The sequence below is a fragment of the Benincasa hispida genome, chromosome 3, assembly GCF_027475165.1.
Source record: "Benincasa hispida cultivar pf3 chromosome 3, pf3_genome.v1.1, whole genome shotgun sequence".
NCBI classification, from domain to species: Eukaryota; Viridiplantae; Streptophyta; class Magnoliopsida; order Cucurbitales; family Cucurbitaceae; genus Benincasa; species Benincasa hispida.
This window is the reverse complement of record NC_143480.1, coordinates 64,999,550-65,027,266: the sequence shown is the minus strand read 5'-3', so window position 1 is coordinate 65,027,266 and position 27,717 is coordinate 64,999,550. Positions and strand designations below refer to the sequence as shown.

Here is a 27,717-nt window from a genome sequence, read left to right as displayed (position 1 = left end):
ATTGCTATTTATGGATCTACAATGTTTTTAATAATAGTTGTCATTTGTCAAGGCAAGGTGACTAAAGGTGACTAGAGCTGACTTGGTAAATTTTAAGAGATTTTTATTTTAAAACTTTGTAAGATTTTGTGGAATTTTATATTTAGAAAATTGGTAGAAGACTTGGACAAGGAAAATGAAACTTTAAACAAATTGATTACCATACTAACCATAGAAGCACTTTCAAATTATTTTTTTTTTCTTTTTTGTGAAGCTAAGATAGTATTAATAGAACTTTTGAAGACACTTAACAGTTTTCATCCAAAACTAATGGTAAAAGTATTTTTTAACTTTGTTTGAAAGTTAAGTATGAAACTTTGAGAGTTGAGGAGTATTTTTAATACAAAGTACAAAAATTTAGGGGTAATTCGTATAATTTAGACCCTATTTGATAACCATTTTATTTTTTATTTTTAAAAATTAAACCTATTTGCTCTCAATTTCTTATCAATGATTTATATCTTTCTTAAGTACAATGATTGAATTCTTAACTAAATTAAAAAAAACATAACAAGTTTTTAAAAACTACTTTTTTTTGTTTTTAAAATTTGACTCAATTTTTTAAAACATTGGTAAAAAATAGATAACAAAAGGAATTTTGAAGATAAAAGTAGTATCTATAAATTTGATTTTCAAAAACAAAAACTCAACAACTAAATCATTACCAAATGGGTCTTTTTAACTTTTTCTAAAACATAGATCCTAGGTAAAGGTAAGGTTATTTGCGTAGAAAGCCTTTGCTACTTGCTACATTGTGTTCGCCCCCAAACAAACAATAAAGGTTGGCGTACACAATGAACTCCGGTAGACAGATTGCCAAACTACAAACAATGGCACTGCTCTTTCGCGATATGCTTTAAATGAAAAGGAAAGTCTTGATCCACCAAATAAACAAACCATGCTTCGTTTGACCACCCAAGAATGGGGAAGCTGTAGGATATGGACACTATTATGAAGGTTTTTTGGACACAAGTCAAACCAATATTTGGCAAAATATGACATTTGGGTGATCTAAGAACTTCATCCTCTCTATTTCATCATTATATGATATCTCAATGACTTAAGACTTTAGAATAAATAATGTTATATAATTCATGTGTGAAATTATACATCAGGGTGGAGAGAGACAGAAAATGGAGCTAAGTCAGAAACATCAAAAACTTGCTCCACAGTTTCATACATCAAAGTGATATCTCAACTATACCACTCTTTCAGTCTCCTAAATTCCTCACCTTCTATACAATGAGCACAGCATTCCCATGGCATGGTCCTGAAATCAAAGCTATGTTCGTCTTTCTCGAACGCCACCGACAAAAGAATATAAATCATGATGAATGCCAATGGAGATATATACTTCAACCAATTCATCTGTTTAATTTCCTTTCTTTTTTACTTTTTCAAAAGCAAGTTCCAAAGCTGACCATCCCTGTTCCTACCCTTTTTGGATTAGAAGCTAATATCCTACACTTAAATATCTAGATGCTCGAAATTTATCATATTTGCAGATTTCTGAATTAGTTCCTTTCGGAAATCCACCTGGAAAAGGAGAAAAAAAACACATTAATCCAGTGCTAGAACATAGAAATATTTCGAGTGATAGAAATGTGTATGCCAGATAAATAATTTTATTCTTGTAACCCCTCACAGGAAAAAAGAAAAGCTTACTCTTTTCACCTAAACCTAGCGCTAGAATTACCAACGGGCATGGACAGCACACAAATACGAATGTTAAAAGGCAAAAACTATGAAGGCTTTGTTAAAGCGAAAAAAATTGATGCTAATCTTCTCTAGTTTAAATGAATTGGTTGGTATCTAATATACATCTGTTGGAATGGCTCCCGATTGACCTACTTTTGACGTGTACGAAAATACCAAATTGATCCAAATGGTGGCCACTGATGAACTGGATTGGAGTTAAACAGTTGCATAGGCATTAATACTTACTCGGGCACCCATAAGAGATGAAAATACAACATTTGCATCTGCTTCTTCCTCAATTGCCAACTGCTTCAGCATCCTTTGTTCTGGGTCCATTGTTGTTTCCCATAGTTGTGCAGGCATCATCTCTCCCAAACCTAAAGTCAGAATATTTAGCATACTTTCAAAACTTAAATATTTTAAAAACATAATAATATGGGAAGCTTCGGAGGGTGTACAAACTTACTATTATATAACAATTGTTTATTAATATTAACATCATTATTGTCTTATAGAAAAATAAAACTTTCATCACAGAATGTGAAGAACAAAAACGGCCAGACCAGTTTTACTCAGCCTCATAATTGGAGCGCCTTACACATTCCTTTTATAACGTCCCTCCCCTTCGTCACTCTTTAAATTGGAGGCCTTTTGGTTCAATTCCTCCTGTCTTGATTGGCTTAGGGATTCCTCACCCCTAAGGCTCTTCTAGATTGCCTAACATACATTTATTATTCATCTTTTTTTCAAAAGAAAATTACTAAACAGTCATCATAGTGGTTTTTTCTTTCCGAAGAGAGGAAAAGCTTTTGATTTTCTATAAGAAACTTTTCTTTTCGTAGCTACCCATATGGTCCAAGCATTATCACCACCTTTTATAACTACATTATTTATACATTTTGCAGTAATTGGAAGACAACTCTAATAATATAATTGAAGTTAAGCAGTAATCTTTACATTTTACACTAATCGAATGGCAACCATAAATTCAAATTTGGATTTTATTCCCCTGGCAGCCCAAGTTTCAAGTCTGTTCAGTTGTCAACTCTGTGCTGAAGATTAAACTTTTGTTCTGCGCGTTTATTAAATAATTTTTCTTTGTTAAAGGATGCTTTAATATGCAAGAGTGAATCATTTTTTTTAGGTGTTTTCTTTTCAAGAAGACATCCATGTCTTCATTCAAGCTGCTGCTGTTTTTGCACTAATTCCATGGAAGTGTACTCTACTGGCCAGTCATTTAGGTCTATAAAAAGTTCTTGTTCATGGTTGTTTTCTTTATGGGTATATTTGCTGTTTTTAAATTTTCTGTATCTTTCGATCTTGTATTCCTTTGAGAAGTTTCTGATTCAAAACCTCCTCTACAACATAACACCTCTAGAAGAGAAATATTTGGGCGCCTTTCAAATTGAATAAGGCCAACAAAAGTATCTCGCTTGTAAGAGCTTTGGTAGAAAGTAATTGATAACAAGTAACTTTGGTGTCTAGTTCTACCCTCTCAAGTACCAATTGAAGTGTTTCCAAAGCAATCACTTGGACTAAAAAGCACTCTAGTGCTTTTAACTTCTACCAAAAGCATCTTCGTTTTTTACACCCAACCATGGTGGTTTGAAGTGATGCCTATTGCACTCTCGAACATTAGCACAACTCAACTAACAAGGATTAAAAGAAGCCACCAAATGGTGTGTATTAGCAGGTAGAGAGGCAACAGATCCATCGAACACATGTGGAATCAACACTAAAATGAATACCTTTGAACCTTTGAATATTATATGATGCATTTGAAGGGAAGGAACTTTGAAGCTTTTTTAGTTCCTTGTCATCATAGCAATAGTGTACTTGCTTCCCCCTCTCAACCTGATAATCTCCAAAAGGAAAAACAAGGAGAAGAAATAACCATAAAAAGAATTAAAACTAAGCATAGATTCTGCATCTCTGACCCATCAAGAGGGGAAGCAAACCTTGTAAAGAGGTGGAACTCCAATATAAATGCAACCTTCGTCAAACAAAGCTTTCTGTGATCAAGAACCAAAATCAAATTGGTTTTTCACTCCATTACACTACGTATTTTCAAATTTTCTTTTGGCATCTTACAAGTACACGTGTCCCTAGCAAGCAATAAAATAATATTGACAATTATTGTACCTGATATCGAAAGAAAAATGTCAAGAGCAGAGTTCGGATGTGAGCACCATCAACATCAGCATCCGTCAATATGATTATTTTATGATAGCGGAGAGCCTCCTTTTTAAAATCTTCCCCCTAAAGGCAATAGTAAATGCACAATCTAAGAAAAAAATAATAATAATTTTAAATAATTGAAGGATTATATTATAAACCTTGACTCCAAGTCCAAGAGCAAGAATTAAATTCTGTATCTCTTCATTTTTGTACATTGCAGCCTCGTCTTTCCTCTCAATGTTTAAGATTTTGCCCCTCAAAGGTAGAATAGCCTGCATTGAGCATTTAAACAAATTAAGAACACTTGGAATATTTGCAGTGGTGCATCATATGTGCACATCCATTTTTGTATTATCATGCATACAAGTACTTAACTATAGACTGCACAATAAACATGATAAACATGTGAATATGCATGTATCTGTAAAACCTCCCATTATATTCACGTACAAGAGGAGGAACAAAAAGGAAAAATCACCACAAGAGTTAGTTAGAGGGATAGTGGATTATGAAGATATGGTGGCAAAGGGCAAATCTGTTGAGGAAACCGTTGGGGGTGGGACCACAAGGAGCTAAACAAATAGGAAGAGCAAGAGAGGAGGAGGAGAATTTTGGTTGAAGAAGATTCGTCCTTCAGGAGAGGATCCAGCACCTCTCGAATTTCAGGCTGGGTTGCTATCGTTTTACTTTCTTGTTTTCCATTGAGTTTTGTTGATTACACTCTTGTTTGGGTTAATTTCTTTTTCCTCTGAAATTCTTTGTTGGAACGTCTGCTATCAAGTTATAAATAAAGGCTGGAGGAAATTGTTGATTGCCATTGTTCTTGTTCATTTTTTTAATCTTCTTATTTGATCGGAAGTTGGAAAGAGTAGGGGAGGACCGGAGGCTTAACAGTATCACAATCCTGATTTCACTGATTTAAAAAGGAAAGAACTAAGGCGACTGAAGGACTGGAGTGTTATAAACAGGTGGAGTGAAAAGACAATATATTCAGCACAGAAATCCCATGTATTCATTTTTTTATAATATTACATCACATGTAGGATAGGAACCTTTAACCTCATAAAAAATGTAGAGATTCTTTAACCTCATTATTGTTTCATGCAACATATGTATGCATATTCATGTGTACATGTCTGACACATATGTAGATGCATATCAGCATATATTTAAAGAACTTTCAATTAGTCCATAAATACATTATAGATGACAGCAACAGTACAGAAATCCTAAATTGTATAGAATCATAAAAATAAAAAGACAGAGACCCAATCACAAGTAATTCAATGAACTTGGAGACCTCCTTCTCAACCAAGCTTGACAAAAAATACTCTCTTCATATCCTAATCATTCCTTTCCTCTACTTGTGAAACTCTACTCCTCCCACTTAACGAACTATGATAGAAACCCAATCATGTGATTGGAAAATAGAAAAGTAAAATTGAAATTGTATTGGAATATGGAAGAGAAAATACATTGCCGTCATGCTTATGAAAGGGTATCATAGCTAGTGTCTGTAAAGTAGAGTAAAGGCACCATGGATGGTCCACCAACTCTTCGAAGGCATATTATATCTATTACGTATGGAATCATGTTCAGCAAACTCTGCAGACATTATAGAGAAATTGGAAAATTCAATGTTCACTCTTGTGCGCTCATCCTCTGAACTAAAATATCTCTTGATACGCTTCATCCTCTCTTGATACTTCTAAGAAGACGTTTGGCACGCAGATATGGAATCTTAAGCCCAGTAATGTTAAGCCTAGGGGTTAGGCTGGGAGGTTTAAGTAGCATGGGTTTAAGAAAATTGTGTTCAGAGTGTAAGTTTTGGAAGTCTTGGTTTAAGAAACCTATGTTTGGAGTGCAAAAGCCTGGGAATGAAGTGCAGGTTTATAAATCTTGAGTTTGTAAAATATTTTCTTGTATTTAATCATTGGTTAGATTTTAGATTAGTTCAAATTTGTCATCTTAATTATTTTAATATAGTTAAAGTTTAAAATAAACTAAAAAATTTAGAATAAAATATATATATTTTTTACTTTTGAAATGGAGATGTGATTAAAATTATATTGTTATTTAATTTATTGTGTTAATAATTCGGTATTTTAATTTTGAGGTAAAACTTCATAGACTTTTGTCACTTTAACTAATTTAAAAAGGATCGATTTTTTTTTACCATATCATGAAAACTTCATATTGAAATAAATTAGTATTTTGGTCTTAAATTCAATTCAATTCAATTCAATTATTGAAAAATTATATTTTTCTATATCAAATTACACTTGAGGAACAAAAAAAATCATAAAGTTTGAGTTTTAATTTTTATTTGGCCACTAAGTTGTTTCCAACATTTTAATCCTTCACATTTAAAAAATTATTCTAAATCTTCAAGTTAATTAAATTGACAAACAGAAAAAAATGAAAATGTTAATTAAATGAGGGCTTTTTATATAGATAGCATAAATAGATATACCTAATCAATTGCAGTCTAATAAACTATTATTTTACACAAAAATATGAGTCAACAATATACTCAATGTATATTTACATAACAACATATTCGATGTATATTTACATTTTTCAATATATTTGTAAATATGCCAAAAACTAAACCATGGTATATACAATGTATATTTACATTTTTCCATACATTACCAATATATTCAATATATACTTGAGATCTCAATAGAAGGTGATCAATTTTCAACTAGGAAAAATAGAAAATAAATGAAATATCCTAAAATGAAGGAAACATTAATTTTAAACAAAGAAGGGAAGAGTGAGAATTAAAAAAGATAATCTAATAATAATAATAATAACAATTTAAAAAAAAAAAACTCCAAAAGAAAAAATAATTAGAAGAAAGAGAAAGTGTACTTTAAAAATATTATTTTAATTAAACTATAGACCTTTTTGGAATGACTTAGAAAAAATGTTCGCCGGTAAGGTCGCCGGAAGTGGTGGTCGGAGGTTGGCTAGCGACGGTCGCTGGAGTTGGTGTCCAGCAGTCGCCAAGGGTGGCAGTCAGAGTTGGCCAGCGACGGTCACCAGAGGTGGTGTTCGAAAATTGGCCGACAAACTTTCTAAATTAAATTTTTTAAAAATAATTAAAAAAATAAAGGTAACTCATGCAATGGGAAAAGGATGTAGGAAGCCAAGCTTCCTAGATCCATGTCTGAACAAGGATTAGTCTTAGGATGTCTAATTCATCCAATCCCAACCCTTGAAACAAACGCCCCCTAAGTTTTTATGTAGTGGGACTCGAGTCTTGTCTTCTCCAAGTCATTGTGTGCTATAATACCGAAATAAAATTTTAAAATATACCCAACTTTAGAGTGTGCTTAGGAATTGAAAAAAATAAAATAAAGATTTAAGATGCCTTAGAATACCTTGGATTTAGAGAATGTGCCAAAAAATGGAGAGGAGTGTTATTTTTATTCCAACGATCAATTATAGTTTGATGCACCACTTCATGAAAAGATGAGAATTCATCTGCACATGTTCCTTCATGTGTCTATAAACCACCACTTTCACTTTTTCAATCATGGTGTCCCACTATAAAGCACCAATACTTCTAAAATGGCCAAGTGTAGGTGTCAAACACGTATCGGACAACGACACATCCCGACACGCCTCCGACATGTGTCCAAGATGCCAGCTGGCGTGTATTATTTTACTATTATTTTTTGCTTTCTGACACGCCTAGAACACACAAGGACACGTGCGGACATGGTTAAAGACACGACAACCTACAAACTAAAAAAAAAACCATAATTTTAAGGCATTTAAAGCCCAAAGCCCAGCCCAAAAATTAAAAAATAACTTGGGGCATTCTGTCGGGCCCTTCTCAAACGTAGCAACCACCACAAAATTTTCCTCCTCAAACATAGCCTCCACGCGAATTTTCCTCCTTTCAACTTAGACCTCCACCCTGGTAACTTAAAGAGCTCCATGCCGGCGACTTGAAGATCTTCTGGTCGACGATCTGAAGACCCACCAACTCTAACGTCAACGACTTTAGTTTATTTCTCACCCATTTCTGTTTTTTTTTTTTTTTTTTTCCTTTCATGAACTTCCCATTGCCTTTTATGAAGAGCCCCCTCACACCAATCACTTTGATTTTTTCATCAAATTTTTGTTTTTTTTTTCCATTTTTCATAAATCACTCTTTTATTTTATTCTCACTATAGTTACAATTTTATTTAAAATTAGGAATTTAAGATTAGGATTGCATAGTCATCTTCTAGTCATACCCAAATTAATTAAAAAAATGACTACCGAAGATGGAACTTTTGTTGTGTTAAACTAATTACAAAAACTTATGAGAACTAGAATATTGTTAGGTTGTTATTTTGATATTTTTAATGGTAATATTTCACAATATGTTTATGTGCACAACATATATTTATTGAAAATTGGCAGTGTCATCATGTCGTGTCCTACTTTTTTTGAAAATTGGCAGTGTCGTCATGTTGGTGTCGTGTCGTATTCATGTCGCGTGTCAGTGTCTATGCTTCTTAGGTGTCCCATATATCATATATCAAATGGAGGCAATGTTTGTCTGTATCACAATCTCTGATCATATCATAAATAGGAGGAGTTAAAAGAAAGAAATAATCAATCTTATCCCACTAATTATCATCAAGTGTTAACTCCTTTACACGTCTTGCTTTCACCATATCATCTTCTCTGTAGCATCTCCATTTATCATTAAAATTGTTTGCAAACCACCCTTAATGAGTTTAAATCTTCTAAGCATAATGATAGTAGATGCAAAATGTGTTTCACTATTGCAAATAACTTCAAAGATACAAACTCATTGAACATAGCAAACCTCGTGGAATGGTTCATGATAAAGTGCTTGACAAACATATCATCAAAAATTTCAGAAATCCAGCTACACTCTGGAAATACATGTTGATTACTATCAATATTTCTTGCAGCACAAATATTCTTCAAAGTAAGATTGAGAGTATGAACTATACATGGTGTCCAAACTATGTTGGGAAACTATGATTCAATAATTTTTCCTGCACCCTTATAATTTGCAGCATTGTCAATGATTAAAAGCACATTATCATGTCTCACCTCATTTATGACTTCTTCATCAGATTTACTCTGATGTATTTATCTTTAATTTTCACAACTTTAAGAAACATTGGTCCTCCTTCTGTAATTGCCATAAAGTTAATTAATGGCCTCCTCTGCGAATTGCTCCATCCATCACTGACAATGCTTACCTCCTTCTGAGTCATGTACTTTTAATAGGTTGCAACAATCTCTCTACATTTACTTTTTCTTTTTGGAGAAGAGTTGTTCTCAACTTATTATACCCTGAAGGTAAATAACCTGATATAGCATTATTTGCAACCAAAGCAAATGCGTTCACACAATATGGATTTCTAACCAAATAAAAAGGGAAACTTCAAGAATGAAACATTCTAGCTATCTCTAAATCCACTTGATCACGAATTGCCAAGTAAATGACTTGTCAAGTGCACTAACATTTCCTTTCCTTTTGTTTTGTTCCATTGTTGAATAAGAAAATGAATAACTACCCATTCTTCCTGTTCCAAAAGATTGAGATTCATGTCATGGAGGTGGTAAAGTAACTTGTTTAGGAGCATTCCTTAAAACCTAGGTTTTTATTTCATATTCCAACTTTTGCATATCCACAGGATCTCTAGGAGTGACCTTTTTGCACACTCCAATTCCAAATCCTACTAATTTTAGTAGATGTGCCCCAACTCTTGTATAAAAATCTTTCCTATTTTCTTGACAAAAATTACATTGTCAAGCAATATTCTCACCTCCATTCAATCGTTCATTCTGTCACATATTGCCATAACGGTTTCGTTTCATCTTCGATAGCCATTTTTAATTATTTTAGTATGACTAGAAGTTGACTCTTCCATCCTAATTTTAAATAAAAAAAATTAAAGAAAAAAGGGAAGACTTATGAAAATGGAAAAAACACAAGAGAAATGGATGCCCTTCACACAAAAATGGATGCTTTTAAAAGAAAAAAAACACAAAAAATAGATCTTTTATGTTCTTCAAAGAGAAAAAAAAAGGAATGGGAGAGAAATAAACCAAATTGCTAGTGGAGGTTGGTCGGTCTTCAAGTCGGTGCCGGTGAGGAGGATTGGTCTGTTTTCACTTTCAGGTTGAAGGTTGTCGGCATGGAAGCTTCAACTCGACTGTGGAGGGCTTCAAAGTCTGAGAAATGAGGACATAGCAGCGTAAAACTCGTGGAGCTCGTTTGGTGTGGTGACTCTGGTCGAAGAGGTCAAGTGGGTGCTCAATACAGCAGCCGAATAAATGCTAAAATAAATTAAAAACAAGTTGGGCTTGGTAGCTTGGGCCTGGGCTTCAAAAATGGAATGTTTTAATTGTCTTTTTGAAGAAGAAAAAAAAATTGAGGTTGTCGTGTCCCTGAAGTGTCGCCTAGTGTGTCCTACCGTGTCTAGGGCATGTCGAACATCAAAATTAAATAATAAAATCTTCAATACGCCAGTTGATGTGTCAAACACGTGTTCGAGGCATGTCGGGGCATCTCAGGACGTGTCGATGTCCAACACATGTCTAACACTGACACTTTGCTATTTTAGAAATGTCTGTGCTTCTTAGTTGCCGATTGCCCTTAAAAGTACTTTGTCCTTAAAAGTGTAGTTGGTCGACCAATTATCGTGAAAAATAGGCACAAAAAAAAAAATATGAGCGATAGGGATGCACTCATCTTTATGCGTCCCACTATCATCCCACACAAAAAAAAGTAAGAAAAATACAGCACGTGGCAAATTATAATTGGATAATTTGGTGTGGTATACAACGATAGGTCCAGCTCGGATGTACCTAAATATTTGTTCAAAAAATATCTACTTTTTTATTTTTATTTCCATTCTCCGTATATTATCAAAAACTTCAAATCCACAACCAACCATCAAAATCTAGACCACCCTCATATCAGATTAGGATACAAAAGGAAAAACATAGGCCAAATTACAATTTTTCCTATAAGAAACATATTGCTGAAAAGATCATACAAAAGGAAGATGAGATATCCCCACAAAGCCAAAGGGTTACAAAAAGGACTCCCACTTGGATATGAACAAGATCATAATTACAAAAAGATCTACAGGGAGAACACCACATGAAGGCTAAGAGTCAAATAGACTCCCATAAATTGAGGTGGCATGCTTTCTCTTTGAAGATGCTTCGATTTCTCTCATTCCACAACTTTCACAGAGATGCCATAATGGTATACGACTACAAAATCCTAGCCTTAATCTTGATGGGAGTTCCAAAAGTAAGCTGGAAGTCTAGAAAAGAGTCTCTTCGACTCAATTGGGAGATATAAAGCAATTAGGCCAGCTCCTTTAAAGCAAATCTCCTATATTAAGTTTCCTTTGGACGAAAACCCACAAGAAAACCTTCACTTCCTTCGACACCTTAGCTTTTGAGATAGCCTAAGTCGTCGCATTACCAACAGGGGCCTTGCAATCATTCACCCTGAGGACTTCACCAAGAAGCAACATCATTTTAAACAGACCACGACCTAGATTCATCACTTTTGGATGGCTTAAGTGGCTCCAACACATTTTGTAAAGCCACCATTCGAGAACTTCCTCATTAGTCAAATTTCTTCTGACAGGCAAACCCAATTTTGCTAGAGGATTCAGACCAATACTGGCAAACAAACCTTCTTTTGTAGTTGTGGTACTATAGATCCTTAGGAAAGAGAACTCAAGTGATCAATAGCCAACTGTAAGTCCTCCCAAGACCAAATTCTATCCCCTTTTGCCCTTATTAATTGTGTAACATTTCCCAGTTCAACAAGCTCTGTAGATGGAGCTTCCAAGATCCCTAGAAGGCCAATAGTTTTTTGGAAATGGAATCCACTTCACCTTCTTGAACAGGTATTTGCTAGCAAGAGCATCTTTTACATAAAATATAGCCATCCATCATGAATCTATAACCCCATTTAGCTAGTAGGCTTTTGTTTTTATGTTTTTGCTTCCAAGGTTCCCCAAGCCGAGGCCACCTTTGTGAATAGGAAGGGAAGTAGTCTTCCAATTACCCAAGATGCAACCATTTTCTTTAGAGACACATTTCCAAAAGAAATCACAAATGATCCCGTCAAGCCATTTTAGAATCTTAACTGAGCATTTAGAAAACAAAAAGAAATTAATGGAGATGCTAGACAAAACTCCACTAACAAGTGTGTCTACCTCCTCTCGAGCATAAAAAATTATACCAATCCATGAGCCAGGTGACCAACTCAAAAATATTGATAATACTCTTCAAATTTGGAGCTTCTATTTGTTATACTCTAACAATATAAAGGTGCCATCGACAAATTAGAAATGACTCACATGAATGCCACTCCTAAAAGCCATTTACACACCTATCAAAAGCCTTTTTCCAACATAGTGCTCAAGACATTGATTACAGTTACAAAGACAACTAGAGCTAAGGGGTCACCTTGTCTTAAATCCCTCAGAGCTCGAATAATTCTCCTAGGTTTTTTTGTTGCCAAACACAAAAAAGGAAGTGTTGGGGTTATAGCCTAATGATCTATTTGGGATTACGTTACCAACATGTATAAAAGATGGTATTTTAAGTCTTTTACTAATTGTTGACTTTCTTTTCCTGTTTTCCTATTCAGTTGAGGGGATTTTTTTTCCTAATCTTTTTGCAACCCATTTAGTTGTTCAACCACAATTTGTTATATTTTCCTTTTCTGATAGGAGGATTCCTCAATAGTCTTTTTGTGCAGTATTCTTTTATTTAATATATTTCTTTTTAAAAAAATAGCTTAATTTATCGACCTAACATGCTTTAAGCCTTCAATAGTTGCCATAAATAATAATTGAAATCTACAAAACCAATTGATCATTAACAATCGAAAAATACCTGGAAGCGCCTATCACGACCCTGTTTTGCACTTCCACCTGCAGAGTCTCCTTCAACAATGAAAATTTCTGTGGCAGAGAAGAGGTAAAATGAGATTAAAAGAAAAATATATTATTTTTATTAAAAGGGAAAAAAATTCCTCATAAAGCGGAAAATGCTTGAAACAAGAATGTAATATATGACACATTTGATGACTTTTTTCTTTTTAATATTCGTGAGTGTTCAAGCCAACTTGCGTGTACCTCAACTAATCTACTAGACAACCATTTGACCCTCATAGGATATAATTCCTAAATAACCACAAAAGCCTAAACCCATTCTCTTCAAACTGTCTATCATTTACCTTATCCTTAAATGACCATCAGGCCAACCATGGTAATTTTGGTTGTCTAAAATTATGAGTTAGTCCCTACTTTGAAGATGCTTTTTTCCCAAGGGAAGGGAACAAGAAACTCCAGATGCGTTATGACTTTTTTTTATGAATATTCAAATATGCTATGTTATAAATATCTAAATTTCTGCAGAGTTGGTGAGTGTGCTGAATGACCCCTATCCAAGGTGTAGTCTCACTTGGAGAGTTGCAATGTTACAAATAACTGGAAGAGTTGGGCAATAAACCAATTGACTTTATACAATATTTGAATAAACTAAACCTAGTAAAATACTATTAATTAATCTCCATATCATGAAGCCTCAATAAGTCCCACCCATATCAACGGAATTCTTATAGAGAAAAATTGCATCAGTGGAATATTTGTTTCTCAATTTCCATCCACGAAAAAGCTAAATACCTGACTCCTCAGGATTAGTTGATGAACAATCAGCTAGTTTGCCGGGAAGGGACGATGAACGCAAAACACTTTTTTGTCTCACAAGCTCCCTTGCCCTCTTAGCAGCTAAAGCTGCCTGAAAATAAGAATAATAGGAGGGAAAAATTTTGCTTTGGGTAAAGAGAAATCCCATAATGGAATCCCACCATTAGACTTTCAAAAGGAATGAATCACAAATGAAACTTCGTTATTTTATGGAAAATCACCTTGAGAGCATTTAAAGATTTTGAAAGGATTAAATCAAGAACATCAGGGTGCAACTCCAGGTATTCAGTTAGGTACTCCAGTATAGATTGCTCAACTACTTTTCGCACTTCAGGATTTCCCAACCTTGTCTTTTAGGAATTGACAAAAAAGTAAGATACACATTACAGAGGAGAAAGCAAAATAAATAGCAGTATAGAATAAACTGGCCAAGAGGCCCAAGACATCAACATAAGTTTACATAATTCTGGAAGGGTACCTTGGTTTGTCCTTCAAACTCCGGGTTTTGGACCCTGACTGAGACAACACAGGTTAATCCCTCCCTAACATGTTCACCACTTAAACTGATATCCTTGTCCTGGAAGAAATACATAATTGTGCTTAGTTTATTTCCTTCTTTTTTTTCTTTTTCTAGGAAAAGGGTTTATTCCTTCTATTTATAATTCTTTAGTTGAGCTATAAGAAAAATAAATGCAAAATATGCCGTTATCAAGCAAAAGTTATTCATCTCTGCCTATGCACAAGAGTGATACACATATGTACACATTAGGAACTAATAAAACTATGAAAACAATACCACCTTAAAAATCTTTGATTTCTTTCCAAGATTATTGAGAGTTCTCGTCAATGAAGCCTTCATCCCATCTATATGGGTGCCACCATCAATAGTCCGTATGCTATTAGCATATCCTAAAATTGTGTCTGAATACGCATCTGCACACCTAGAAAACAATCAACAAAGCCGACAATAATAAGATTCTTGCCAAATAAGTGTTAGTTGCTTTATGATTTTTATCATCTCATACTATGGCTGTGACTATCAAAATTTAAAAATCTGACTTTGCAAAGCCTTGATAACCCAATAACCAGGAAGAATGAAATTCCAACAGATGGAAAAAAAAGAATTATGTAACATATATATAATATGGAGATTTTTCAATTAATCAGGCATTAAAGTAATAGTTTATCGGTTTCTCATTGTTTACACAAAATAATTCAAGATTTGAGAAGATCCAGTGAAAAGCATGATTAGTGACTTACCACTGAAGCGCAGCATCAATGGCTACTCCATCCGTTTCTTTTCTGAAAGCAAAGACATCATGAAGTGGTTTCTGGAGGAAAGATTACTAGCATTAGCAGTGATTATAGTCTAAGAAGCATGAACACATTAGTTTGACTAGTGTGTCAGTGTCGGATACGTGTTAGACATTTGGACACTCCGACACTTGTTGGACATGTATCTGACACTAGTTAGTGCAACAAACATGTTAGATATGTATAGAACACTTGTTGAATAGACTAAAAAGACACATATATGACAATGATAATAAATTTGATTGTGAAAAACATCATACTAATTTTTTAAGCATGGATAACATTTACTTTGAATTTTCTTCTGGTATAAAAATCTATATTTTGATGTATGTCATTGATGTGTCAGTGTCCTAAATTTAAAAAAACAAAATGGCGTGTCATGTCATGTCCATGTCTCGTATCCGTACCCGTACTTCTTAGATTATAGTTAGCTTTATAATGTAGTGTATGAAACATGAAATGAAGATTTGGGAGACATGTAACAAGAACTGAAGAATAAATTTTTAAAAATTAAAACGAAGGGTAGAGCAATAAGATGCTATACCTTATCACTGTTCAGCCATGCAACATATTCAACCAAGCCACCAGCATAGCAGTATTCATTGTACTGGTTGTTCTTCAAATCATTATCCTCTTTTGTAAGGGTTATAGTCAGCTGCAAGAGTCGTATCACAGGGGTAGTAAGTATCACATTATTCCAAAGGCTTCCAACATGCAATAGAAACCAATAAACTACCCACTGCCACGTATGTTTGGTTGACAATTTTACCGAAAAAAACTGACTAGAATTTATCAAGGCATCATTTTATGTAAATAAAAGCAAAACAATAAAAGAAAATACCTTGGGGTTTAGAAAAGCTAGCTCCCTGATTCGTCCAGATATGGTGTTGTAGTCAAATTGTATTACAGTAGTAAAGACTGGATAAAAATAGAAGGAACGTGTTAACTAAAGTGGAAAGAAAGACCAACAAGAGAACTTTTTATGCTTAGTAACCAATTGAAAATTAAATCAACACTGTTATATGTTAGTCAAAAGACAAATATAAATTAACATAGTAACAACAGAAATATTTCAGACCATGATGGTCAAGTAAAACCTTCTTTGTCAGGCCAAAATCTGATGCGAGTTCCTTGATGATTTTTCAACTCAGACGAAGGAACATGGCATGCTAGAATAGTAGCAGGCTTTCCACGAGAATACTTTTGGTGGAACTCCTTCCCATCACGCCAAACAGAAACTTCCAACAACTGCCAAGTAAGTAAGAAGTAGCCAAACATTTCAAAAAACATATACCAAAAACATGAACTTCAGACCTTCCAGCAAGGATCAGGGAAAAAAGGCATAATATTTAATTAGGAAAAGGAATTTCTAAATTTCTTTTACAATAAGTGTAATCTTTACCCCGAATTTATAAAATTTTTGCCAGTTGTGTAATCCACATTAAAGTAACTAATAGGAAGAGAATCCGAGACTTGTCAACTACCCTTCAATTTTTATCTGTTCAGGCACCCAATGGTGACATAAGTTTTATGCACAGATTATTTCAAGTTATTACTTCTTTGTTCATCGTTGTCTATACAGTAAGAATTGGAAATATGGGTCATTTGAGAAGATTGGAAACAATGTTGCTGCCAGCTGGTGAATATCAATGTTTTAAAAACCTATTGAGGCTTACTCCTTAAGGCTAACTTTTAGCCTCGAGATTTATGCCTCCTTTGAACCACAATAAGCTTACACCTCTCAAAGAAGAGGCTTGTGCCTTTGTGAAAAGGCACTAAGGTTTAAAGTCTCTTAGTCTCATGTGATGATTTAAAGGATGATAGCAATTTGTCTCATTCTTAAAAATATGAGAGTTTGAGTTTTGACTTTTATTACTGTTGCTATTGTGACTTTAAAAGTATTGAAGACAGAACCTTATAGTATTAAACAATCCTATAAATGACAACAATAGTTCAATCAGAGGTATCCTTTTTAGAATTTTTGCTTAATTAAGTGGCAATTCACAGGGGTGGTTTTTTTTTTTATTTTGTTCTATGACTATTATGTTTAGCAATACTTGGTCATATACTAACTTGGGATTTGTTTAAATATTTTTTGTTAAATTTGAGACTTACACCTCATACCACCTTGAGACTTACGCCTTGTCTCTGAAAGATGAAAAACCTCAAGACTGCCTTTAGCCTTTTAAAAACATTGGTGAATACAGAAGAGAGAAACTACAAATTATAGTTCAACTAACCATGCAAGAGTTCAAATGGACAACCACAATGAGAAAGCCAGTGGATAATTTTAGTTCAATTATCATGAGGTGCAGAAGTCTGGGAAGAACTTTGGGATTTGATTAGATTTAATTCCTCTTTTTGACCTCCGTTCACATGCTATTTTGTAATTATCAGCTTAGCCTTATTCTTGGATTGGATTCCTTTATGTAACTAAGAATGTGGGTTGTTTTGTTTTGGGGCTTGTTTATTTCACGTCCTTGTATATCCTTTCATCATTCTCAACGAAAGCATGGTTTCTTATCGGGAAAAAAAGGGTTAAATTACAAGTTCAGTCCCCAAAACATCCGAGTGGGCGTCTAACAAGTTCTTATTCTTAAACTATAAAAAGTGTCTAACAAGTTTTTAACTATTACATCTAATAAGTACTCAACTGGATCCCAAGGAATCCTTTTAATATCCACAATGGGTGGATTGACGAGAAAATTTCACCCACCAAGTAAATGAATTAGTTGAGTAGTTAAGGTTGAAGAAGGAAAATAAATTTTTTCGATCAGAAACAAGCTATGAGGTGTGTATTGACCAGAGAACTCACGAAGTAAAATGAATTAGTTGAGTACTTAAGGTTGAAGAAGGAAAATAATCTTTTTCCGATGAAAGTTTGACTATCATTAAAAAATAATAATAATAATAATAAAAGAAAGAAAGGGAAATAATCATTCTTAACTAGCATTCTTTTTTCTTAAAGACTAAAAGAGTGGGCAATCCAAAATTACACAAAAAGAAATGAATTCCACAACCAAGAAAAAATACACAAACAAAAGTATATAAAATGTATAACAGACACAAACCTCAGACAAGGCATTAACCACTGACAGACCCACGCCATGTAGTCCACCTGAGACACTGTAGCCACTGCTGGAACCACCAAATTTCCCACCTGCATGTAATACCTGTACAATTCAATAGCACATGAGTCTCGCCACGTTGGTAGAGAGTTTACAGAGAAAAGATTGCTTGTGCTTACTATTCTTTTTAGCAATAGCAAGTTCATTAAAACCTGGTAAAACATTAACTTCCATAATCATACAGTCACAAAAATGCAAAAATGTAATAAGAACAGGCTCATGAGTCAAACAATGAGTATTTGAAAGAGGTCTTTAGTATGGGTATTTGAAAACATCATAGACGAAGTTGAATGTTGAAACTATGTAAAGTATGTGAGGGTGCATTTTTCTTTATGGTGCTCTCTTTATAAAGATTAAATCCATCTAAAATTCATAAATCTATGTGATTATACTAACCTTACGTTTTGTATCATTTCGTTTCTTCTTGATGAAAATTTGGTTTCCATTAAAACTCAAAACCTCATCATTTTCAAAATTAAGGTGCTTTTGTGGTTAGTTACTCGGTATTTTGTTAGTAAAAGAATTGCTATTCGGTAACATTTTAAGCCGGTTTGTTCATAATTGTTTTAGAAAAAATTGTTAACTTCAAATCAAACTTGAAATATGCACAAAATTACTCTACTCCATTTTCTCATGCTTTTTACTGTGCAAACTACTTCTAAATTTAAGTTTGTATGGATCCTAGAACCATACTCGACCTTTAATGTATGAAGAATACACAATTAATATATGCGAGCAAAACCCATTTAATGGACCACATGGTAACTTGAGCAAAATGTCGTTCATGAAGCAATACCGTCAACACAGTCTCCAAGGAAGATTTCTTCGTAACAGGATGCAAATCAGTAGGGATCTGCAACATATAATTGAAAAGTTTAGATAGGATAAAGACTAAAATATCCACTACAGGTACATATTATTAACTTGAACAAAAAATTGTTCAAAAACATCATTTCAACCTTAATAGCAAATCCTGCATTAAGCCAAAGTTAAATTTCCTTTTTTTGAAGAAGAAGAAGAAGAAGAAACAATTTCACTGGTGAAAAACCCAACACCTATTGTTGATTATAACCTAGCTCCCCAATTGGAGATTAAAAAGGATAACTATAATGAGTTTTGGTGCTCTGATTTACACCAAGAAAATGAAATAGATAGAACCAAATCCATAAAACAATAAAAATAAGGGTAACTTTTAAATGACAAAATTGCTAGAAAATTTTCAAATATAGCAAAATGTCACTATCTATCATTGTCCATCACAAATAGAGAGTGATACTTTGCTATATTTATAAATAAGTTAGCTCATTTTTCCATATTTGAAAACAATCCTAAAAATAAAAATAAATAAATAAAGAATCCCTGAAAAGACAACCATTTCGCTTCCAATATTAATTTTAAAAAAAAAAAAAAAAAAAAAAAAAAATGAACCTCTATCCCAATATGCCTACAATAAAACCTTGTGAAAAAATTCATCTTTTTTGGTAGGCATTGATTCGCTTGTAATAATTGATTATATCATTGAAATGATAGCATGTTTCTGTTCAATCACTTATTCACCTAAAAGCTTAAAAGTTGATAGGTGAATATGTAAAAGACCCAACAAGTGGAAATCAATATTAATCGGGAAGGAATAACATTGTAAGGGTTTGAACATGAGACCCTCCCAGACCACCTACTTTGATACCATGTTAAATCACGATTGACCCAAAAGTTTAAACTGATAGGTGAAAATTTAATATAATATCATCTAACCGTTTCTTATAAAAATAATAATATTAATAATAATAATAATAATAATCCTACCAACAAAGATTAAAGTAAAATAAATCATACAAATCGAATATCAAGATTGTGAATAAACCAAATCAAAATTTCATAAAAATGTTATACGCCTCTCATATGATTAAAATTTGAAGAACATTGTTCAAATTGGCAGAACATAAATTGAATGCAATAATCTGACCTTCATGCTGTCAAACTCAAAATATTTGAGATAAAAAGATAAATCATACCCCACGTCCATTGTCCGTGATGCTCACAGAATTATCTGCATGCAAGACAACATCTATCTGTGAGGCAAAACCAGCTTGAGCCTCATCAACAGCGTTATCCAATATTTCATAGACCTACCAAGATCAATAAAGATATTTCATCGAACTTTTACTTTTCTCTGTTGGGGGAGGGGGTGGATTTCCTCCATTTTAGAATTAGAAAAGTTAACTACCAAATGATGCAGTCCACGAGGTCCTGTGCTCCCAATATACATTCCAGGCCTCTTTCTTACAGGGTCTAAGCCTTCCAGTACCTAAAAATTTCAAACAACCAGCATGAACCAACAACAGAATCTGTAAATATCCTCCGCAAACTCTTAACCAAATAAATAATAATAATAATAGTAGTAGTAGTAGTAATGATAACAATAACCTAATTTGTGCTTCAATAACAATTTCTCCCTCATATCCACTTGCACATTAATTTACTTCAAAGATGGAGAGTTTTTATTTTTATAATATTCAACCGATCTGTTGAGAACCATTGTGAATTGGTCTAAGAGACCCTTGGTTACACAAACTTCTAGCACACAAATACTAATTCCACGAATCAATTTGATTAAACTCAAAGGACTAAGTTAGGATTATCTCTTAGGTCAAAACCATAAAGACACAAATATTTCACTTGAAGGTTGAAACACTAAGTTTGATGACCAATAAACTACGAACATTTTTAGAACATGCAAAACTAAACACAAGAATTCCATAAAGGGGGCTCAACAATCTATAGACACATTTCTTCGCAGTGTCCAAAAAGTAGAAACAAGGGAACCAAATGCCCTATCATATTCAATAAGAAAATTGGATATCAATCAAGAAGAAAAAGGAAAAATCAATGTTTTAAAAAGTATGCCTTTTCAAGCATGAATCTCAACACCCCACAATTTTTTAATAAAAAATTAAAAAGAAATATTCTCTAAAGACCATCTCTATGAACAACAATTTTCTATTGTGTGCATTACAAAAAATAAATAAATAAAGAACAAGAAACAAAGTTTCTTTTTGAATTTTACATATAATGAACACTGAAAAAAAAATAATGGATGAAAGGCCACGTTTGCTGACAAACTAAAGAAATAATTTTAGTTGAAGAGCATAAGGAAGTCTAAAGATCCTACTTTCAAACTGTAACACTAACAGGTATCTACTGGCTGCAACACTTGATAGGGTGAATATTGACATTGAAGGGATTGAAAGTTCAGCCTTTCCTTGTGTGCAACAACAATGTATCTCCCTCTCTCTCTCTATTCTACATTGGTTTGCCTGCTGGGGAAAACTTTCCATCCTTTCTTTTTGGAATTCGATACCATTTGAAGCAAGCTTGCTACTAAAAGGGAGAGGCTCCCCTATTTCAGAATGGGAAAGGCCTACCTTGATAAATTAGGAATTTGCTAAATCATTTGAGACCTCTTGGGCATTGGCTTCTATAAAGACAGGTCAAGGAAATCTTCTCTCTAAAAGACCAAGATATTGGTAGGGGAACATTAGTGTGAGATGTAAGACATTTATCCATCCATATGCAATCTTTGCTTCCATTTTGATATATAGTTGACCCTTCTAACCATTGGTTCCACAATGACACCCAAAGACTAAAGCCCAATCCGAGCAAAATCACAGTGAGACACCTGCGTGAGGTGGTTGATGCCCCTAGCATCCAAACAATTGCAAGCAACACAGAAAAAACTGTCCCTACGACTACCTATTTTTTTGTCCTGTTAGATTGAAATAAATTGAGACCTAAAAAGCCCTTCTTTACCACTTTAGCAGGTGGGGTTTAAGGGAGGCTTACATACAACTAAAAAAAATGAATTGTGATTAAATCCTGAAGGCATTTTTATCATATGGCTGATCCAAGTCCACGGCATATTTTGGGTTCACTACGAGCTTTGGCAACCACCATAGGAGGTATGATGTACATGCACTCATTTCATGGAGAAGGGACAACAATGATGAAGGCAGCCACCTTAACATTTGGGCCAAGGTTGCGCACCCCCCCTGCTTCAAGAGGCTTTGAAAAAGGTGATTTCAAACAAAAGAACAAGGCTTTATTTTTAAAGTGGCGTGAGAGATATTCTAATGAGGAAAAGGCTTGGTGGAAAAGCATTATCACAACTCAAAAGCATAAAGTAAGCCAATAATAAATGGACCCTGTTCAGTCAAGTAGTAACCCATGGAAGAACATTCTTGAAACAAAAATTACAATTTCAAGTTCACTGTTCTTTTCCTTTTCCTTATGCTCTTGTACGTCTGTTGGCTTCAAGCTTGGGATCTTTAGCTTAGAAGAGGAAATTTGGGCAAGGCGGTGTAAGAATGCCCTAATCTAACATCATCCTTACTTCAAAACATGTTTCCATGCCAAGCTACAAATGGTATTATTAGGATCTACAGCTAATTTACATCTTATCCGGTCAAATTGGGGAGCATAATCCTTCCATCTATCTCATATCTGGCAGACAAGATGGGAGATCACAAAATCAGTATACAGCTATCTCATCTCCGGCAAATCCACTTTGGAAAAAGACTTATACAAGACTTGTCCCAAAAGAATCAAAATTCCTACTATGGGAGATCACAAAATCTTGCCTCCATACCATGGATCGTTTACAGAAATGTTTCCCATGGATTCAATTGTCTCCATCTTGGTGCTGTCAAAAAAGCAGTGAATCAATCGTTCACCTTTTCTTCAGACACCCCACCTCCTCGTACATTTGGTCAGAATTATTTTCAGGCTTCAATTGGTTCACGGCTTCCCCTGATGATAACAGAATTGGCTTTGGATGCTGCTTATTAATCACCCTTTCACAGCCGTCAAGAAGCATTTATGGATTGACATTTCATCTGTTTTGTGGAAGTTATGAGATGAAAGAAATACAATAATTGACCAAGATAAGGCCAAGACCGCAAAGGATATCCTTGAATCAGCCGTTTACAATGTTTTTTCTAGGTGTAAAACCATACCAACCATTAAACGTCACAGCTTTTCTTCCATTATAGCAAATCGGAAATATCTTTTATATTCCCTTTGAATGGATCCTTTTGTATATTATATCCTTAGATATTTCATTCAATGAATGAAATCGTTTCTTATCCCCCCCACAAAAAAAAAAAAAAACTTTCATCTAGGATTTCTTATTTGGATTAGCTGCTTAGCAAAATGATTTGGAAAGGCATCAGTCCTTTGACAACAAATTTTTTCCATCTGTTCTTATCTCCTAAGATTTATCTAATATGCAACTATAGAATCTATCAACCAGTTCTTCCTTCATTGCTCTATGCTTCCAAAGGTTCAATATACCTTCTACTGTTTTGATCTTGTTCTTCCTGAGACTGTGTAAGATGGTTTTGCTCAAATTTTAAATCATGAAGGAAAATTTTTATGGACAACCAGGCTCCTTTTAAAAGAGAATTCAAGGTTATTGATGTAGACTACAAATCTTGGAGAATTCTTGAAAGACAAGTATTATTCATTTGTTATCCATACATGAGGGGGAAGACTCCTATTTATAGAGATTGAGTACAAGTGGGGGGGTAAAAAGGGAATTAACCTATACATTTATCCAATTACCCAATTTAACCCTTTTCTACTTACATCATTCTACCTCTCCAAAAAGAATCCTCGAGTTTTAAAAAGAAGAGAAAGAAAATGAAACAATTAAGAAATAAAATAAACTTGTACAACGAAGTATGACCAAATCAACCTCTTACATCTTGAACAAAAATATTATGAAAAAAAGTCCGAAATATAAAATTTCCATCAAGTTCATCGAGATTCCAAGCATTGTAGGTGTTCAAATACTCATTGACCAAGCCAATATCTTTAAGCAAAGAACATGTTGACAGCAACTCTAATATTTTCTGCACCTCTAATATACTCTGCACCTCTATACAAGTAACTTTAATGCAAGCAACTCTAATTCTCTGCTTTTTCCTATTGGAAGTCAAACAGCATATTGAAGAACAGTGGCATGAAGACATTCTTTGTGATAACCTCAGGCATGTTGACTGTAGGAATAGTATTTTTGAAGCGAATCAGTGCCTTTGCTCTTCTAAGTTTCTGCAAGTGGGTTATGTTACTGAAAAAATCAACTTCAGCATCTTTACTGTATAAGGCCTTCAGCGAACTTAAGTTTGCTACATCAGAAATTTCAACACCATTTCTCGTAATAAATTTATCCACTCATTTTCTTTGATATCTTGCCACCTATTAGGTTGACCTTGCCAATCTTGATAATATTCTTGACTTCCATACCCTTGTGCTTGATCATAATGGAATTGACGTTGAAACAATGGGTAATTTCCTTGTTGTGGATGCATCATTCTTGCTCGGTAATGTGGTTGGGGACTAGCCGAATCTTCATCCTCGGATGAATTAGAGTCCAGCCCCAACAAATTTGGTAGCATGGGTCTAAAAGGTGGATAAACCAGAAGATGTTGATGATATTGGACAGGATTAGGCAGCTGCACTCCTCCGCCTTCAATTCTTTGATGCAGTCTTGCTGGTTCTTGGATTCTTGGAGGAATTTCTTGGACCCTCCAAGGCAAATCTTGGTTTCTTAGAAGCATTTGATGCTGGTTTTTTAGGCTTTTTTTGAACTTCTTGCAGCTGTTCTTGATTGTTTCCACGAGCTTGGTTTCCCTCTGATGCTTCTTGATGAGTTCTTGGTTGATTTTCAACCATTCTTCCAACATCCAATGTCAAATTTTCAATAGCTTGTTGGATGCGCAAATTTGTGGCTATAATTCCAGCCATGGTTTGAATTACAAGCAATTTCACATTGAACTTTCCGAGAGAAATGATAGAAGTTTCTGCAAGAGTTAATCGTCGGTTGACGGATTGAGGGGAGAAGGATGATGCTTCCGCATCTTTAGAAGAGAGGGAAGGAAGAGTGGGGAGTTTACCAAGCCCTTTACTCATCATGAGGTCCCTTCACGAGGTCGCTCTAATACCAATTTGATGTAGACTACAAATCTTGGAGAATTCTTGAAGGAAAGGTTATTCATTTATTATCCATACGTGAGGGGAAGACTCCTATTTATAGAGATTGAGTACAAGTGGGGTAAAAATGGAATTAACCTATACTTTTATTCAATTACCCAATTTAACCCCTTTCTACTTACATCAGTTACTCTCAAATAAGTTTAGTTTTTTTGTAAATTTCTACTTTCTTATATTGGTGTGCCTGTGCCCTCCGCAAATATTTTTGTAATAAGCCCTCTTTACTTCACACCTTAGATGGGAGGCCTTGTCTTTCATTCCTCCTTCATAGGCTTAGGACTCCCTCTTCCTCGGACCTTTAGGTTGTTTATACTTTTTTCTAGAATATATATATCTTCAGTTCTCATTGAAAGATATATATCTTCAGTTCTCATTATATATATATAAAGGAATAAAAAAAAGAAGAAAAAAATTTCTTTATCTTTTTTTTTAAACTAAAAACGATGTATAGTCACAATACAATCAGTTGAACTATGCTTACAATCATCATATGAACAATTTCTTTATCAAAAAAGAAACTTTCGTTGTTGTTGTTGTTATTATTATTATTACTTTGGATAAGAAACGATTTCATTGATGAACAAGAAAGCCCATTCAATGAGGCTACAAAAAATAGTTTCCAATTAGCAACAATGAAATGTGGGCTATGATCTTTTAAGGGGCGGTGGTTGTTCACACCAAAACATAGCATTAAAAATGGATAATTCAAGGATGTGAATTGATGATTTTGAGCACTTGTTGATATCCGCACACCCAAAGGCTTACCAAAAACACAGTCCAAAAATCAGGAAGGAAGAGTGCTGAACATAGAGATGGTCAATGTCTTTTACGAAATATGGTTCCTTCAAAGAACATAGATTTAAGTTACATTTGCTTACGTTCATCTTTTGCATGAACCCAATAACAAATATTAACTTAACAAAGACTACCACCCAAGTGAAAAAACATCTAACGTAAAAATTGACTTAGAATTTGAAATTCCCAATTACTTGCCTGAATTTGCTCAGACCCATAAGCCTTCAAACTCTCACTTGCTGTCGATGTTTCAGTAGTGGCAGCACTTGACGACATGAAAGCTACATTTTGTACCAGTCGAATGCTAGTGGAAATCTTCCTCGTTCGAAATCTCGTACCGCTAGCCCCATAAAAACGATAAAGAATAAGCAAAAATAAAATAAAAGCATTCTTGACCGCGCAAAATTATGTAGAATAACCAAAACCAAAAAACCATAATAGCTACATTATCCACATTCCATCACTAAAACCATTAAAATCCAGTCAAAAGCTAACACCTGAATAAATATCACATTCAAAAACACCAAAAACGAATGGAGCTCAAAAGTTTCCGAAATCAAGTGGCAAAGCTAGAACCAAAGCATCATCTCAAAATGTCAACAACACAGTATAAGAAAATGTAAATAAATACATTTTAGATATTCCTGGATAATTTTCAAGGAGAAGCAAAGTAAAAGAGGTAGAACCTGGACTGAAGGAAAGTAAAGGAAGGAGCGAGAGAGGCGGAGGAAGAAAGAGAGCGGAGATGTATAGAAGAAGGGAAAAGGGAAGTTGAGGAAGCCATGAGGCGAAGGGGAAGATAACCAGGAGCTTTAAGAAGATGGCGAAGCGCCATGAAAGGTGTTTTTGTGCTCAAAAATGGAGGGAGGAAGGAAGTTTGAGGTTGGGGTTTTGGTTCAGAAGAAGTAGAGGAGGATAACCCCCTTAAATTTGGGCTAAATTGGGCTTGCATAATGGGCTTCATATTCTCTTTAACCCAAAACATTTGGGCCTCGGCCCAGAAGATAAAAATGCTACTACTAAGGTTGACAACGCAGGGGTCGTGGGGATTGTTAATCTCGTCAGAGCTCCATTACCTATTTTGAATAATCGAGATCGAGGTCAGGGAATTTCTGTTCAGAAATCAAGTCTCTATCGAAAAAATTTCTTTGTCTATTATTTTTTATTTAAAATCAATAATTTTTTGTATTTATATTGAAGGTACATTTTTTTGGTATTATTATTGTGTTATTTATTTAAATTGATAATATAAAATATTTTAACCTTTCATTATTTTAAAATTTAATAAAAAGTTAAAAATGAATTATATTATGAAATGAAATTAAAAACAAAAACAAAAAGGATATTTGTAATATAGAGTAGAATAAGAGAAAAAATCTAAAAATATTTTACATCTTTAAAATATTTGTAAATATGGATTAGTTGACTAATCAATCTTTGGTTTTTTTTTTTAAGTTCCAATTTCGCTCTCCCTTGTTTTATCTTATTATACACCTTTTTTAGTCTTTTTTATTTTCTTTATCTTCTTCGTTTTTTTGCTTTTTCCCTCCTTTTTTCATTTTTTCATTTTCTTTTCTTTCTCAGTTTTTGCTTCTTCCCTCCTTTTTTCATTTTTTCATTTTTTTATTGTACACTTTTTTTAGTCTTTTTTTTCTTCTTTTCTTTATTTTTTATTTTCTTTCATTTCTTTCTTTCTTTCTTTCTTTTTCTTTTCCTTTTTTTATTTTTATTTTCTTCCCTTTCTCCGATTTTTGCTTCTTCCCTTATCTTTTTTTATTATTTTCTTT

At 34.0% G+C, this 27,717-nt stretch overlaps 1 protein-coding gene across 2 annotated transcripts; it reads right to left on the bottom strand.

The window, feature by feature from the left end:
* Window positions 1-1,106: 1,106 nt before the first annotated feature.
* Window positions 1,107-26,903, bottom strand: LOC120073964 (DNA gyrase subunit B, chloroplastic/mitochondrial-like). Of its 2 annotated transcripts, none has more exons than XR_016528401.1 (21): window positions 26,617-26,838; window positions 26,129-26,270; window positions 20,313-20,393; window positions 20,101-20,214; window positions 18,885-18,941; window positions 18,032-18,133; window positions 16,058-16,208; window positions 15,802-15,878; window positions 15,505-15,615; window positions 14,907-14,977; window positions 14,446-14,587; window positions 14,125-14,223; window positions 13,868-13,996; window positions 13,623-13,737; window positions 12,832-12,899; window positions 4,074-4,187; window positions 3,880-3,996; window positions 3,696-3,749; window positions 3,486-3,599; window positions 1,984-2,114; window positions 1,107-1,575 (listed from the first exon to the last, which is right to left on the bottom strand). XR_016528401.1 is itself a non-coding variant. In XM_039026894.2 (21 exons), exons 1-21 carry the CDS (start codon window positions 26,892-26,894, stop codon window positions 1,507-1,509), a joined length of 2,328 nt encoding a protein of 775 aa, XP_038882822.2. In that variant the 5' UTR covers window positions 26,895-26,903; the 3' UTR covers window positions 1,107-1,506. The 2 variants fall into 2 exon arrangements, 1 of the variants encoding a protein (XP_038882822.2); XM_039026894.2 differs by having other exon boundaries at window positions 3,486-3,591; window positions 26,617-26,903.
* Between the last annotated feature and the right edge of the window lie 814 nt (window positions 26,904-27,717).